The sequence below is a fragment of the Pelodiscus sinensis genome, chromosome 1 (assembly GCF_049634645.1).
Source record: "Pelodiscus sinensis isolate JC-2024 chromosome 1, ASM4963464v1, whole genome shotgun sequence".
Taxonomy (NCBI): domain Eukaryota; kingdom Metazoa; phylum Chordata; order Testudines; family Trionychidae; genus Pelodiscus; species Pelodiscus sinensis.
Window position 1 is genome coordinate 291,534,659 of NC_134711.1, and position 14,064 is coordinate 291,548,722.

The 14,064-nt window shown below is 43.4% G+C and overlaps 1 protein-coding gene across 6 annotated transcripts in view; it reads right to left on the reverse strand.

Annotated features, from left to right (window-relative positions):
* Nucleotides 1-14,064, reverse strand: part of TMEM272 (transmembrane protein 272) — a 61,013-nt gene that overhangs the window by 25,576 nt on the left and 21,373 nt on the right. For 2 of the 6 annotated variants that reach the window (XM_025185575.2, XM_025185572.2), the window contains exons 1-2: nucleotides 6,784-6,863; nucleotides 708-760 (exon numbers count right to left, since the gene is read on the reverse strand). Coding sequence is in view for 3 of the 6 variants with exons in the window: in XM_025185564.2 (XP_025041349.1) it covers nucleotides 6,784-6,841 (58 nt within the window). In the remaining 3 variants the exon portion in view is untranslated. Of the gene's footprint in view, nucleotides 1-707; nucleotides 761-6,783; nucleotides 6,864-10,823; nucleotides 11,105-14,064 lie in introns of those variants that run through there. The other 4 variants (XM_025185565.2, XM_025185567.2, XM_025185564.2 and 1 more) reach the window with 3 other exon arrangements.

Genomic DNA, 14,064 nt, shown 5'->3' on the forward strand with positions numbered 1-14,064 from the left:
GAAGGGCAAATGTTTGATTAACCCTCTTTTTTTTCCTGCCTGAGCTCAAGAATGGACCTGTCACCCAGGGAAGAACGATGAAAGTACCGCTGAGTGGGCTGATGATTTTAACTGCCAGTGACGGGAACCCCATGTGGTAGCAATGGGAATGTTTTAATTAAAACAGAGCCAGCCCCTTCACTTCTCTTGCACTCACTCAGAATAGTTATGCCACAGTGACAACTGTTTGTACTTCTGAGGAAAGTATTTTAAGGGGAGCCACTGGAAGCTCTCGCCACCTGAGTTTGCAGCTTTCAGGCTATGAGCAGTAAGATTAGCTTTCACCAAGGGCCTCAGTAACAAAGAATGGAGGGCAGACTTACAGAATAGGGAACACGCTTCTGAGAAGCAGTGACTGGAAAAGATTTGGGGGTCGTGGTGGATAATCCGCTAAAAATGAGCTCCCAGTGGAATGCTGGGGTTAAAAGAGCTAATGCAATCCTGGGGGTGCATAAACAAGGGAATCTGAGTAGGAGAAGAGAGGTTCTTTGACCTCTGTATTTGGCATTCTTGAGACCATTGCTATAATACTGTGTCTGCTTCTGGTGCCCACAATTCAAGAAGGAGATTGGTAAATAGAAGAGGGATCAGAGAAGAGCCATTAGAATGATTAAAGAATTAGAAAATCTGCCATAGGGTAATGGATGCAAGGAGTTCAATTTATTTACCTTAACGAAGAGAAGGTGAAGGGATGACTTGATCACAGTCTGTAAGTACCTACCTGGGGAACAAACATTTGACAAAGAAATGTATAACACAATCTAATGGCTTGAGATTGAAGCTAGACAAATTCAGACTGGAAATAAAACATACATTTATAACAAAAAAGTAACTGACTACTAGAACAATTTACCAAGGATCCTGGCAGATTCTCAATCACTGGTCATTTTAAAATGAAGATGGGATGTTTTTTTCTAAAGATACATTCTAGGGATTATTTGGGTGAAGTTCTAAAGCCTTATATTTTATAAGAGATCAGGCTAGATGATCACAGAGGTCCCTTCTGGCCTTGGAATCTATGATTATGAATATAATGTGTATCATTTTATCCTGACATTAAACACAGGCCTGCTGACCAGGAGGAAGAGTAGGGAAAGAAGGGGACAAATGAGGCAGTTGTCCTGGAGCCCAGTACAGGCAGTCCCCGACTTACGCGGATCTGACTTATGTCGGATCCGCACTTACGAACGGGGCTTTCTCGCCCCGGAGCTCACAGGCAGCGGTCAGCCACCTCGACCTCCGGGGCGAGAAAAGCTGCTCCCGGTGCCCCTGGTCTGCTGGGGACTGTCTCCAGCAGACCAGGGGCACCGCGAGCAAACCCGCAGCAGCGGCGGGTTCCCGCGCTTCTGAGGCTTTGCTCTGGCTTCTGAACCCACCGCTGCTGCGGGTTTGCTCGCGGTGCCCCTGGTCTGCTGGGGACCGTCTCCAGCAAACCAGGGGCACCGGGAGCAAAGCGGTCCTGCGCCAGAGCAAAGCCTCAGAGGCGAGGCACCCCCGCTGCCGCTTTGCTCCCTGTGTCCCTGGTCTGCTGGGGAGGGGGCGCAGCTAGTGTGCCCCCCCCCAGCAGACCAGGCTTTTGTTGTGGACCCTGGGGCAGAGCAGCTGGGGCGCTGCTGGTTGGTCCCGCAGCGCCGCTCTGGGCACTACTGGACCAACCCGGCTGCACCCCAGCTGCTCTGCCCCAGACATCCCCAAGTCAGCCGTTGCTGAAACTGACCAGCACTGACTACAGGAAGCCCGAGGCACAGTTGCTCTGCCCCGGGCTTCCTGGAATCAGCTGCTGATCAGTTTCAGCAGCAGCTGACTTGGGGTTATTAAGTTGAATCTGTATGTAAGTCAGAACCTGCGGTCAGTTTCAGCAGCGGCTGAATCTGGACGCCAGTTCCGACTTACATACAGATTCAACTTAAGAACAAACCTACAGTCCCTATCTTGTACGTAACCCGGGGACTGCCTGTAATTCAAAAGGGCCTGGGGCTCCCAGCTGCCACTGCTACCACAGCAGTGGCAGGGGCCGGAGCTCCAGGCCCTTTAAATCACTGATGGAGCACCCTAACTCCTCCCCTTCCACCCAAGACCCTGCCACTTCCACGAATGCAGAGCCACTCCACACCCTCTTGCCCAGGGGCCAATCAATTCGGTCAGTCTGCCAGCTATAGGCAATGCAATAACAAAGCATCTTTTTTACATTAAAAGTGCAGGTGAGGTGATAAGTCATGTCTGAACTAGAGCCTGGTTAAGCCTTGTGCTGGGATGAGTCATTCCTGTGCTAGGCTCCAGCCAATCCACAATCCAGGAGCTGGTCTAGTGATTATGAGGACAGGTCTATGCTAAACCAAAAGGTTGGCTTAAGATATGCAACTCCAGCTACGTAAATAACAAAGCTGGAGTCGACTTATCTTAAGCCGAATTTCTCTAGCAACCCCACAGCAGGAGAAACTCTTCCATCGCCTTCCCTTGCTCCTCACGACTGCAAGGAATTCTGGAGTCAATGGGAGCATCCGCAGCATTCTATTCAGTGGGTCCTTACAAAACCTGCTAAATCGAATGCCAGAAGATCGACCTCTGCAGCGTCGATCCTCCGTTTAGTATAGAAATGGCCTTAGAGTAAGTATACAAACCTCACAGCGGAAACAGGAATCTGATTACTCTTCCTGATATTGATGTCAGATTCCACAGGCCTTGGTTTATTCCAACCTAGCATCTGCAGCTACTTTTGTTTTGTCCCAACCCGGTTCTTAACTTGAGATTCTGCCTCTGTCGTTTGTCTTCAGCAACTAGGCCTGACCATCCTCACCTCAGTGTCTGACTGTGCAACTCTAATACCAAACATCTGGTTCCCATGTAGTAATATAAGATTGTTTGTTCTATAGCAACCGCCCCTAAATTGCTAAAAGTCACAATATGATACAATTGATGCTCATATATCCTAAACCTATCTGAACAGGATTTTAGTAATAGTCACATGAAGGACTACAGTATATCACCCATTCGCTTTACAATACAACTGGAACTTAAAATTGGCTCTAATTCCGTTTGGCCAATTAACTAAAGTTTGCCCTGATGTTCTGAACCTAATGTATTGGAGAGGGAGAGGGAGAAGGAGAGGGAGAGGGAGAGAGAGAGAGAGAGTTTCAAAAGATGCTATGCTGATTTGTTGGCCATTTATGTTCATTTAATGATCATTAAACCATTAGGTTTGTATCTGACATCAGAACTAACCTCTTCATGAATGCTTTCTGAAAAACATTTAAAGAGGAATAAGAAATGTGAAGTTAAGATTAATTAGGGTTTTTAATTTAATTGATGGAAAAATCCATTTTGGAGGCACCAGTCACACAGAAAACCCAGAGTTAAGGTAGGATTGAATTTTTCACTAAAATATTAGGAAAAGCCTCATCTTAGAAAAGTACAGACAGAGGAACTGAAGTGCAGTGTCAAAATGCAGTTTTTTTAGCTGCAGAGTCTTAGCAATTACACCATGGGGTAACTTTCTAGACTTCCATGGAGTTATTCCAGATTCAAGCCATCATATGTGATATTAGAATCCCCCCCCCCCTTTTTTTTAAAGGGTAATGTATTGCTTCAGTCACCCATGAAGCTCTGGTGGCACTATAACACTAGCAGAAAACAGAAGCATTTCAATTGTTTCAGTGATAGGAACAGAAGTCTGGAAACACACTGCCTATGCCTTTGTCCTGAAATCCAGAGAGGGGTAAAAATAATGGCCAAAATTCTCTCTGTGCATGATTTCCACAGAGGGCGACGGAAGTAATGGAGCGTTGTCAAGATGCTGAAGCATCTGGTTTCTTAAGGCAATTCTGAGCCTCCCATTGTCCTAGTGGTATTTAGAGCAGTCTGGGGGCCTTCTCTAGACTGAGCCAAATGGTCACCGTTCCCAAGTAGCCGCCAGCAAAATAAGCAAAGTCAGAGCACAGAGTGTTCTGGACACCCCTCTCAGTACTCTCTATTGGTGGGTGTGACATAGAGGGTCAACATGAGCTGGGGACCAGTCCCTACCAAGTGAATCCTCAGCCTATAAGTGGGGACCAGTCTGTGCTCCTGAGGCCCTTTGTGTCACTGGAGTAACGCAACAGAAGAGATGGGGATAAGGAATCTGGCCTAACAATGTTCCCTACAGTTCTCTTTCCTCAGAGTGGGAATCCTGTCAGATCTCCCAACCTACATCACACCTGGCCTGGCCTTTACTTAGATGACAGCCCTCTGTAACTTGGTTTTGACTAGGCAGTTGGTATTTGGTATCACCTAAGGGGAGAAGGTAAGATGCAGAATGGGTGGGCTCTTGCTGTTCCATTTCAGACTGAATTGCTTAAAGCCAGACTATTTTAGGCTACACTTGAAGAACAAACTGGACAGGATTTGTTAGAACATTGTTGGTTGGAATTCTAATGTACTGGAATCAGTAACTGTAAAGTGTAATTTAGCTTTTGGGGGTTTGTGATTTTATTGTAATCTTAGGGTACGTCTAGACTACATGCCTCTGTCGCCAGAGGCATGTAGATTAGGCTACCAGGCATAGGAAAATGAAGCGGCGATTTAAATAATCGCCGCTTCATTTAAATTTACCTGGCTGCCGCGCTTAGCTGATCAGCTGTTTGTCGGCTCAGCGCGGTAGTCTGGACACGCGGGTGTCGACATCAAAGGCATTTGTCGACCACCCAGGTATGCCTCATCCTAGGCCTGGTAGCCAAATCTACATGCCTCTGGCGACAGAGGCATGTAGTCTAGACGTACCCTTAGTGGAATGTATTTCAAGGGGTGTGTGCATTCTAGGTCACTTTGTTATGGAACAAGGAGTTCAGTGCTTTAATCCTTTATGGACATTTATTCTGAGCTTTCAGGGAGCTCAATCAATTGAAGCCAAAACTATCCGTATGAGACCCCAAAGTAGCAACCAAAGACTGAGGAATATAGCAATTTGTTTCGGTGAGGTTTCAGTTTTGTTGAGTGGGCAAATAATATGAAGGAATTTTCTCTCTCATATTTGAGATTCAGGATTTGGAAAACATCATGGATTTAAAGTAATGGCACTAGGAATTTGGAGCACAGCACATAAAGGCAACATAGTTGGAAGTTAGGTTAACGATTTTGTTTTCTGTTGCCCTCATGCCACCCTCATGCCATGGGTTGGGTCTTATGCTCCAGGAAAAAGTCTCATAAAATGCACAGGTGCAACCTTGTTTACCATGTGGTCATCCTCTTAACAGGGGTTTTCATAGGACTTCTCCACTACTTGTCACTTGTACAGAATGCTCAAAGGCAGGGGCAGATGACTGTTTTGCGGGGCCCCGGGCAGCATAACTCCGCGGGGCCCCCCCTTTGCCACGGTGCATGCGCGGGGCTTTTTTAAGCCCGGGGCCCGGGGCGGCCGCCCCGTTCACCCTGCCCTATATCCGCCCCTGCTCAAAGGACAAAAGAGCAGCCAAGATTCTATTATACTCTACTCCATAATCTTTATTTTTACCCTGATGCCCTATAAAGCTGCAAAAGGATTTTTAAGATGGCCCTGTTGATTTTAAAGCCTCGAATTGTATAAGCCCAGGCCACGTTAGAGAAATCTTCCATTGGTGTTAATAAAATTACTGTTGGGCCTACGAGAGCTAGTAATGGATCAAAACTGTGTTGTGCCAGATGCTGTACAAACAGATGGCCCCTTTCCCAAAGAGCTTGTGATCTAAAAGTGAGGCTTGTCCAGGCAGATGTTTGAGTGTGATATCACATGGCTTTTGGGGAGTCTGGTCATTGTGCTTTGGATCAAAAGCTGATTGTGATTTTGCTCTGGCGGGTCATAGGATGTGAGATTCATTCCCTGAAGATGTCAACCTGCACTCTTTTTAATGGGTGTTTTCTACTATACATCTGTGGTGAATCATGAATCGGGCCCTATTTGAAAAGAATTACATTACATTTGCTCCACAGTGCAGTGCATTGTAAAGTGCTTTAAGATATTTTCATTCCCATGCAAACATCACAGAAGGGTCTTGCTGAAACCGGCTACATCTCTATTACTATACCACAGAAGGGGAGTGCTTTACACAGACAACCATTAGTTCCTCTCTCTATCAAACCAGTCTCCCTAATACCCACACAAACAACAACACTCCAGGCAGAGAAGAAGAGGACTGCATCCTATGGAAATTGCAGAGGAAAATTAGGTAGGGACAGAATGTATTTATTCAAAATAAACGTGACCGGGACACTACGATACGGCCACTGCGCAAACATGACTTGTGTGGAAAAATGGGCAACAGGTCCTTCTATATCCAAGCCTCAGCTTTATATCACAGCTGCAGCAGCAATGTGCTTCCTAGCACCATGGTGGGACATTGGTTTAGTGATGACTCAGAAGGAGGAATCAGAAGTTTGCAATTCTTTCATCTATGTACTGACTAGATCTATCAGTTTAGGACACAGTCCTGCAGCATGCTGAGTCCCTCCTGTGAGGTGCTAATTGACTTAGGTAGGAGTTGTCCTTTCTCTGCACCAGGCAGGAGTAGACCATTTGGGCTTGATTCAGTGCCCAAAATCTCCATGGTTTTACCTGGACTTTGGGTCAAGCCCTTAGTTTGTCAGTTCTGGTAAAATCATAGCAGAAGGTCGCACAGCTGCTTAAACTGTCATGCCCTTAACTTGCAATGAATTTGGTATCAGCCCATTTTTCTCATAGGAACCAAAGCTCTGTTTAAGTAATAGAAAATGGCTATTTCTATAGCTGTAACTTACCATTGCTGGCAATTTTAGATATGCACCGGTGACAAGCTTTCTCCAGGCCAGCAGCCATTGATGATCACTGTCTGGTATAGCTGTAGGGACAGAAATAATAAGGGCGTGACAATAATAAGTTGCATTTTTAATGAACTAAAAATGATGGGCCAGATTCACTGCTTTGCTTTAGCAGCCCCAGCCCCCAAAGCAGCCCCACACTCAATTTGCTGGAGTAGCACCAAGTAGCCAGAGCATACAAATGAATCTAGACATTGAACCTCACTATAAACTGAATGCTAAACGCCTGATTCACTTCTCACATAACATTGGTGTAACTTAGGAGAAACTCCACTTAAATCAGGCATGTGACATGAGTGCAAGTGAGAGGAGATGGTATAGATCAGGGGTGGGGAACCTCCAACATGCTGGTCAGATACGGTTCATCAAGGTAAGCTGCTGACGGGCTGCCAGACGCTTGGTTTAACCTGACCATCTGCAGGCATGGAGCCCCGCAGCTCTCAGTGGCCATTGGTCAGTGTTCATGGACAATGGAAGCTGCAGGAAATGGTGGCCTGCTCCGCACTGCATCCTGCAGAGTCCATTGACCAGAAATAGTAAATCGCGGCCTTTGGAAACTAGCGCTCCATGCCTGGGAACACTCAGCTAAACAAAGTGTCTGGCAGCCCACCAGTGGCTAATCCTGAAGAACCAGAAATTCCCCATCCCTGGTAGAGATAAAGAGTAGAATGCACGGTGAAAAAGGGGTGTGGCATACATGCACAACTGGATGTGTCTGAAAAAGAGCAAGTCAGAGACATTCTCAGAGTGCAAACAAGGCACTTAGCTAACGGCTCCCTTTTGGCCTTGCTGCTGCTATTAGTCAGGAGCATTCTGGCAGCCAGACAGCAGAGCTTTCAGTAATGCAGAGGATCAGCTTCCCCTCCTCTCCTTGTTTTGTCCATGTCTTTACACCAGGCCCTACACTCCCTGTCTGCACTGTGCAGAATCAAGGCCACCATTAAGAAAGACAGTGACTTTTTAAAAGATTAAAATTGGTATCCATTGTACATAAAGGGGATGTATTTAAAAAGTCATTTGCCAGCAATTTCTGCGCAGTTGTATGTGTGTTAGCACCCTTCCCCCATACTCAGAAATGCTGTGCAGTAACTCTTGGCAAAGGCTGCCTCTCTTCATGTGGCCACACAATAAGATGATGGTAATTCAGAAGTGACCTAATTCTGGAAAAGTTCACCCTGTCCTCTCCCCTCTCACACTCAGTGTGCCACAAAACCCTCCCAGACTCATTAAGATACTATCATGCTTTTGGATTGCAACAAGTGACAGGTTAAAAGAAAGAAATTGGCAGTGAAGTCAGGGCTGGCCTTACCATGAGGCGAACTGAGGCAGCTGCCTCAGGTGCCAAACTGGGGGGGGGGGGGGGGTCCCACTAGGACCCAGAGTGTAGAAAATTGTGTCTGCTGCTGGTGCATATGTATTCTCTCTGCTCTAGATGCACAGAGATGGTGGAGTGCTGTGCTGGAGGAAGGAGGGCACAAGAGACATAACAGGCAGGCAGGAGAAAAGGTGGCATGGGGGCGTCATTTGAGCTCCCCGCCTCAGGTGCCAAAATGTTGTGGGCCGGCCCTGAGTGAAGTGTACTTACTGCGCAAAGCGTGAGCAGGTAACAATGTAGTTGTAGTAGGTTGTATACAACGTTCACAATGCTAGCAAGAGCTCCTGGCTCACAAAAACACAATGTAGAAGCAGCACAAGGCTTCATAACTCTTTACCAAAGGAAAATGATATCCTCTTATAAAACTAAATGAGAGATCAGTTTTAAATGTAGAAAAAAGTAGATTAAATTGAAGGCATTAGTTGTAAATTTTATTCCTGAGCAACCCCAAATTAGACTTTGCTTTTAGAAACAAGACATAGCTAGTGACATATCCATAAAACAATCTAATTAAATCACTTTGGCCATTATGAGAAAAATATAAACACCCATTATTTTAATTTTTTTAAAGCAACAATGGAATGAACAGAAAATATTTTCATAGTTGTACCTTTTTCTAAAATTACTTTACCTATCCTTTATCAGTGCTTGTAAAAAAAATCTTTGAGTATCAAATTATCATAGATAAACAACTGTACAAGCTATATTTCCACAGACACAGAGAGAGAAAGCAACATGTACTCTCAGTCTAAAATAACTTTGGTTTTAAATAAAAACTGCAATAAAGAAGCCAAGTAAATTGTAATAGACTCAGTATATGTGATCATGTCTCCTTCTAGTGGCTGGCCTGAGTAACTACAGCCATCCTATCACATGGCTAAAATTGAGTTCTGCACAGAGGGAGAGTTCTTTAAAAATGTAAAGACCGAACTAAGAAAGCAAAACGTATGCATGTCTCTTAACTACACACACAACAGGGCATATTTATATCACCTCTAGATAAATTCACTAGATTACAGATAAAATGCACCCATTTACCTGGTTGACTTTGAAACCTTTATGATTGATCTACTACTTTGGAAAGAGCCATTAAGTCTATGGGTAATGTGCCAAAAAAGTCCCTGTGTGCAGGATTGTAATGCATTTTAAGCGCAAAAGCATTTACTGTAGCTAATAAGCTACAACAGATGTGAAAGAGAAATTCAGTTGCCAGGCAAATTGAGGGATAATTTTCTTTGGAATGCTGCGATTACAAGAAATTAAAATGTAAATTATCACTAAAAATTATACTGAATCAATGCAGAATATAGAGGCTTATACAATGCTAAAGTAATGCAGATAGGCACCCTCATTTTGTCCACAACAAGTATTGCAGGGGTCTTAGAAAATCACTGACAGGTACATACAGTACCACAGGTAATGAAAAACCCAGACACAACTGGGTAAAGATAGAGACAAAGGCCCACATTATGCTTCCTCCTTACCTCAGTTTTACCCTGTTGCTACTTCATTGACTCAAATAGAATTATTCTGGTGTTGCACAGGTGTAAGGAAGAGTCTCCAGACAAAGAGACAAGTTATTCAGTCACCATGGGGGTGGTCACATTAGCTGTCAAAACAGCTGCCCAGCCCTAAATGCAGAAAATTCGTCTGGTGAACCTGCATAGCTGTAGGTCCTGGGGCTACTCCCTGGCCTGCTGTTCCTATATGATAGCAAAGGTGGACTCCATAGACCAGAGCTCCAGAGCATGTATTTCCCCTCCACATCCTGCTCAGTCTCTGCACAGCTGACCTCTTCCAGTCCTTCTCCCTTTTGTGCCAGTTGTGCTGGTGGAGAGGGTCAGGGTTGCCGCAGAATGTTGGTTTCAGGGCTTGAACTGCAGCAAACTCATGACATACTAACACTTGCTCAGATACTCTTCCCCTTGTTTTAAAACTCTGTTGCCTTATTCCTCTAGGTAATAATGAGAAGTCTCTGTCGCTCAGACCCATCTGTAAACTCAGCTCCACATAGCATGAACTTTGAATTGGTTTGCTGCCGTTGGTTTTTGCCCTAACCTGACATTTTAAGAGTTGGGCTCGCCAAAATAAGAATGAACCTCTCTTTTGTGAGCATGCCTGACCCCTCTGCATTGATATCCCCCCATTTACACTATTCCCACCACCTACTTAAAGAACAGATTCCAAACTGGTCTTCTATTATTGCGTTGCTTCAAATATGCTTTGGCTAAACAAAATAAGCTGCATTTTCAGTCAATTCCAAACACTGCTGAGGAACAAACCAGGAAGACAGACTGTTGCTTTCTAAATTACCAGTCCACTGTACTGTAACTTTACAAATCCTGACTGCTCAATCAGTTAGACTTTGTCCCAAGACCCAAAATCCGTCGGCAACAGAAACATGCTCATCTCACTGCATAGATTCTAAAGAATTTTTTAAATATTCAGAAAACCTTTTCTAACGTAGTGATCTGCAGTCCATTTCTCCCTGACAACATACAAAATGCTACGTTGTCTTTTAGTCTGCAAACATTCCTGGCAAATCAGCGTCTTTCCAATGAATTTCTCATACCTGAAAGGACTTTAGAGTGCTGTCTTAACTCACCTTGTTAAACCAAAGAAAGAACTAGAATGAGAAACCACAAAATAGATTCTTCAACAAAAGTATCTGGTGAAAGTTGGATCCTGTGATACACTATAGTGATAGTCAGCTTCCAGGGACCCTACTTTCAGTTATCTGGCTTTGGGTGATATTGGCTTCTTTTCATTCCACATCTTTCTCTGTCGGTTGCATGCACCTTTTCTCTCTGTTGCAGTTCAAATTCCTCTGCTGCAGACAGGCAGCTCCTCTGCTGTTTCTAGTTATGAGAAGAACTGATCATAATTATTTCCTATACTCCCACAGTTGGCTTGCTCCCCAACCCAAGAACTGCGGGGCTTTACAGTGCCATCAGGGGGCAGCAGAGGAACCCTTAGGAGACTTGTGAAGGTAGAAGAAGCAATATTGCCTTTGCAAAATTTTTCAGCAGATTTGATTTATCTGTAAATCAGCAGCTCATAGCAAATGCTTGGTTTAATTTTTAGTGTTGTTTTGTCCCCTGGTCTGATGTAGTATTCTGCAATTTACAAAACTGCCACATACACAACTTCTATGATTAGCTACTGGATGTTGTTTATTCCTGTATATATTACATTACCTCTGTAGAGATCTACTTTTTAAAATATTTACTCACCAGGTTCTCTTTTTATTAACAAGTGCCTGTATTATTCAAGTCTAATAATAAGTGCTATTCCACTAGCTGGAAAGCAATACTTTTTGTACAATAGGAAACCATGTTTGACAGATAAATCTCTTCGGGAGCAACTACAGCATTAATGAAGATCTACACATATTTAGGGGCTTTTATAAAGGACTTTGCAAAAAGGGGCTACCAGCTGGTAAAATCACCACTAGGGAACTGACTAAATGCCTGCCAGAAATTTGGAGAAACAATAGTGAACTCAGCCCTCATGTTTACACAGCATTCATGAATAACTAATTCTAATGTTAAAACAAAGCTAACAGCTACATAGTAGGAGGAGGATGTCCATGGTTGAGTTTGCTGAGGAAAAGAAAATTGAATTGCTTTAAGTTTTTTTTTTACATGCAATTGGTTTAAACTGCTATAGTTCTTTGAGAGGGTCAACAGACATGTGGACAAGGGGGATCCAGTGGATATAATATCTTTAGATTTCTAGAAAGCCTTTGACAAGGTCCCTCACCAAAGGCTCTTAAGTAAAGTAAGTTGTCATGGGATAAGAGGGAAGGTCCTTTTGTGGATTGATAACTGGTTAAAAGACAGGAAACAAAGGATAGGAATAAACGGTAAGTTTTCCAAGTGGAGAGAGGTAACTAGTGGTGCCCCTCAAGGGTCTGTCCTGGGACCCATCCTATTCAATTTATTTATAAATAATCTAGAGAAAAGTAAACAGTGAGGTGGCAAAATTTGCAGATGATACCAAACTGCTCAAGATAGCTAAGACCAAAGCAGACTGTAAAGAGCTTCAAAAACACCTAAGTGATTGGGCAACAAAATGGCAAATAAAATGTAATATTGATAAATGTAAAGTAATGCACATTGGAAAACATAATCCCAACTATATATACAATATGTTGGGGACTAATTTGGCTAAAATTACTCAAGAGAAAGATCTTGGAGTCATTGTGGGTAGTTCTCTGAAAACATCCACTCAGTGTGCAGCGTCAGTGAAAAAAGCAAATAGAATGTTAGGAGTCATTAAAAAGGGGATAAAGAAAAAATCTTATTGCCTCTATATAAAACCATGGTACACCTACATCTTGAATACTGCGTACAGATGTGGTTGCCTCAAAAAAAGATATATTGGCATTGGAAAAGATTCAGAAAAGGGTAACAAAAATGATTAGGGGTTTGGAATTGGTTCTATATGAAGAGAGATTAAAAAGACTTGGACTTTGCACCTTAGAAAAGAGGGGGGATATGACAGAGGTCTATAAAATCATCACTGGTGTGGAAAATGTGAATAAGGAAAAGTTACTTATTCCCACAATATAAGAACTAGGGGTCACCAAATGAAATTAATAGGCAGCATGTTTAAAACAAACAAAAGGGAGGGGTTTTTTTCACTCAGCGCACAGTCAACCTGTGAACGCCTTGCCAGAGGATGAAGTGAAGGCTAGAACTTAAACAGGGTTCAAAAAAGAGCTAGATAGATTCATGGAGATTAGGTCCATCAATGGTTATTAGCAGGGCCCACTGAACCACGGAGAGCTCCGCTCACCAGCCGCGCAGTCCGGCGATCTGTGCATGCGCAGATCGCCCAAACCCGGCTCTTCCGGGTTGCCACGGACGAGTAGATTGCATTATTTGTCGAGCCCTGGTTATTAGCCAGGATGGGTAGGAATGGTATCCCTAGCTTCTGTTTCTCTGGAGGTGGGTTACAGGAGAGGATCACATGAGGATTACCTGTTGTGATCCCTCCCTCTGGAGCATCTGGTATTAGTCACTGTCGGCAGACTGACGCTGTTCTTATAACACCAACTGAAACCTTAATAGTTTGAATTTAGATACTGAAGTAGCAAGTTAGTCAGGAAATCATAGTGCTTAAAAGGCTCAACTTAAATGTATACTGTATAAAAACACAGTAAGAGAACCAAAAAAGTGCCACAATGGCTTACCAACCAAGTAAAAGAAGCAGAGAGAGATAAAAAGGCATCATTTAAAAATGGAAGTTAAATCCTAGTGAGGAAAATAGAATGGAGCACAAAGTCTGTCAAATGAAGTGTAAAAATATAATTAGGAAGGCTGAAAAAGAATGTGAAGAACAGCTAGCCAAAAATTCAAAAAGTAATAGCAAAATGTTTTTTAAGTACATCAGAAGCAGGAAGCCAGCTAAACAACCAATGGGGCCACTGGAAGATCAAGATGCTATAGGAGCACTCGAAGATGATAAGATCATTACAGAGATGCTAAATGAATTCTTTGCATTGATCTTCACAGCTGCAGATGTGAGAGAGATTCCCAAACCTGAGCCATTCTTTTTAGGTGACAAATCTGAGGAATTGTCCCAAAATTAATTATCATTAGAGGAGGTTTTGTAAGAAATTGATAAACCGAACAGTAACAAGTCACCAGGACCAGATGGCATTTACCCAAGAGTTCTGAAAGAACTCAAATGTCAAATTGAAAAACTACTAACTGTGAATTGTAACCTATCCTTTAAATCAGCTTCTATACCAAAATGATTGGAAGATAGCTAGTGTGACACCAATATTAAAATTGGCTCTAGAGGTGATTCTGGCAATTACAGACTGCTAAGGTTAATGT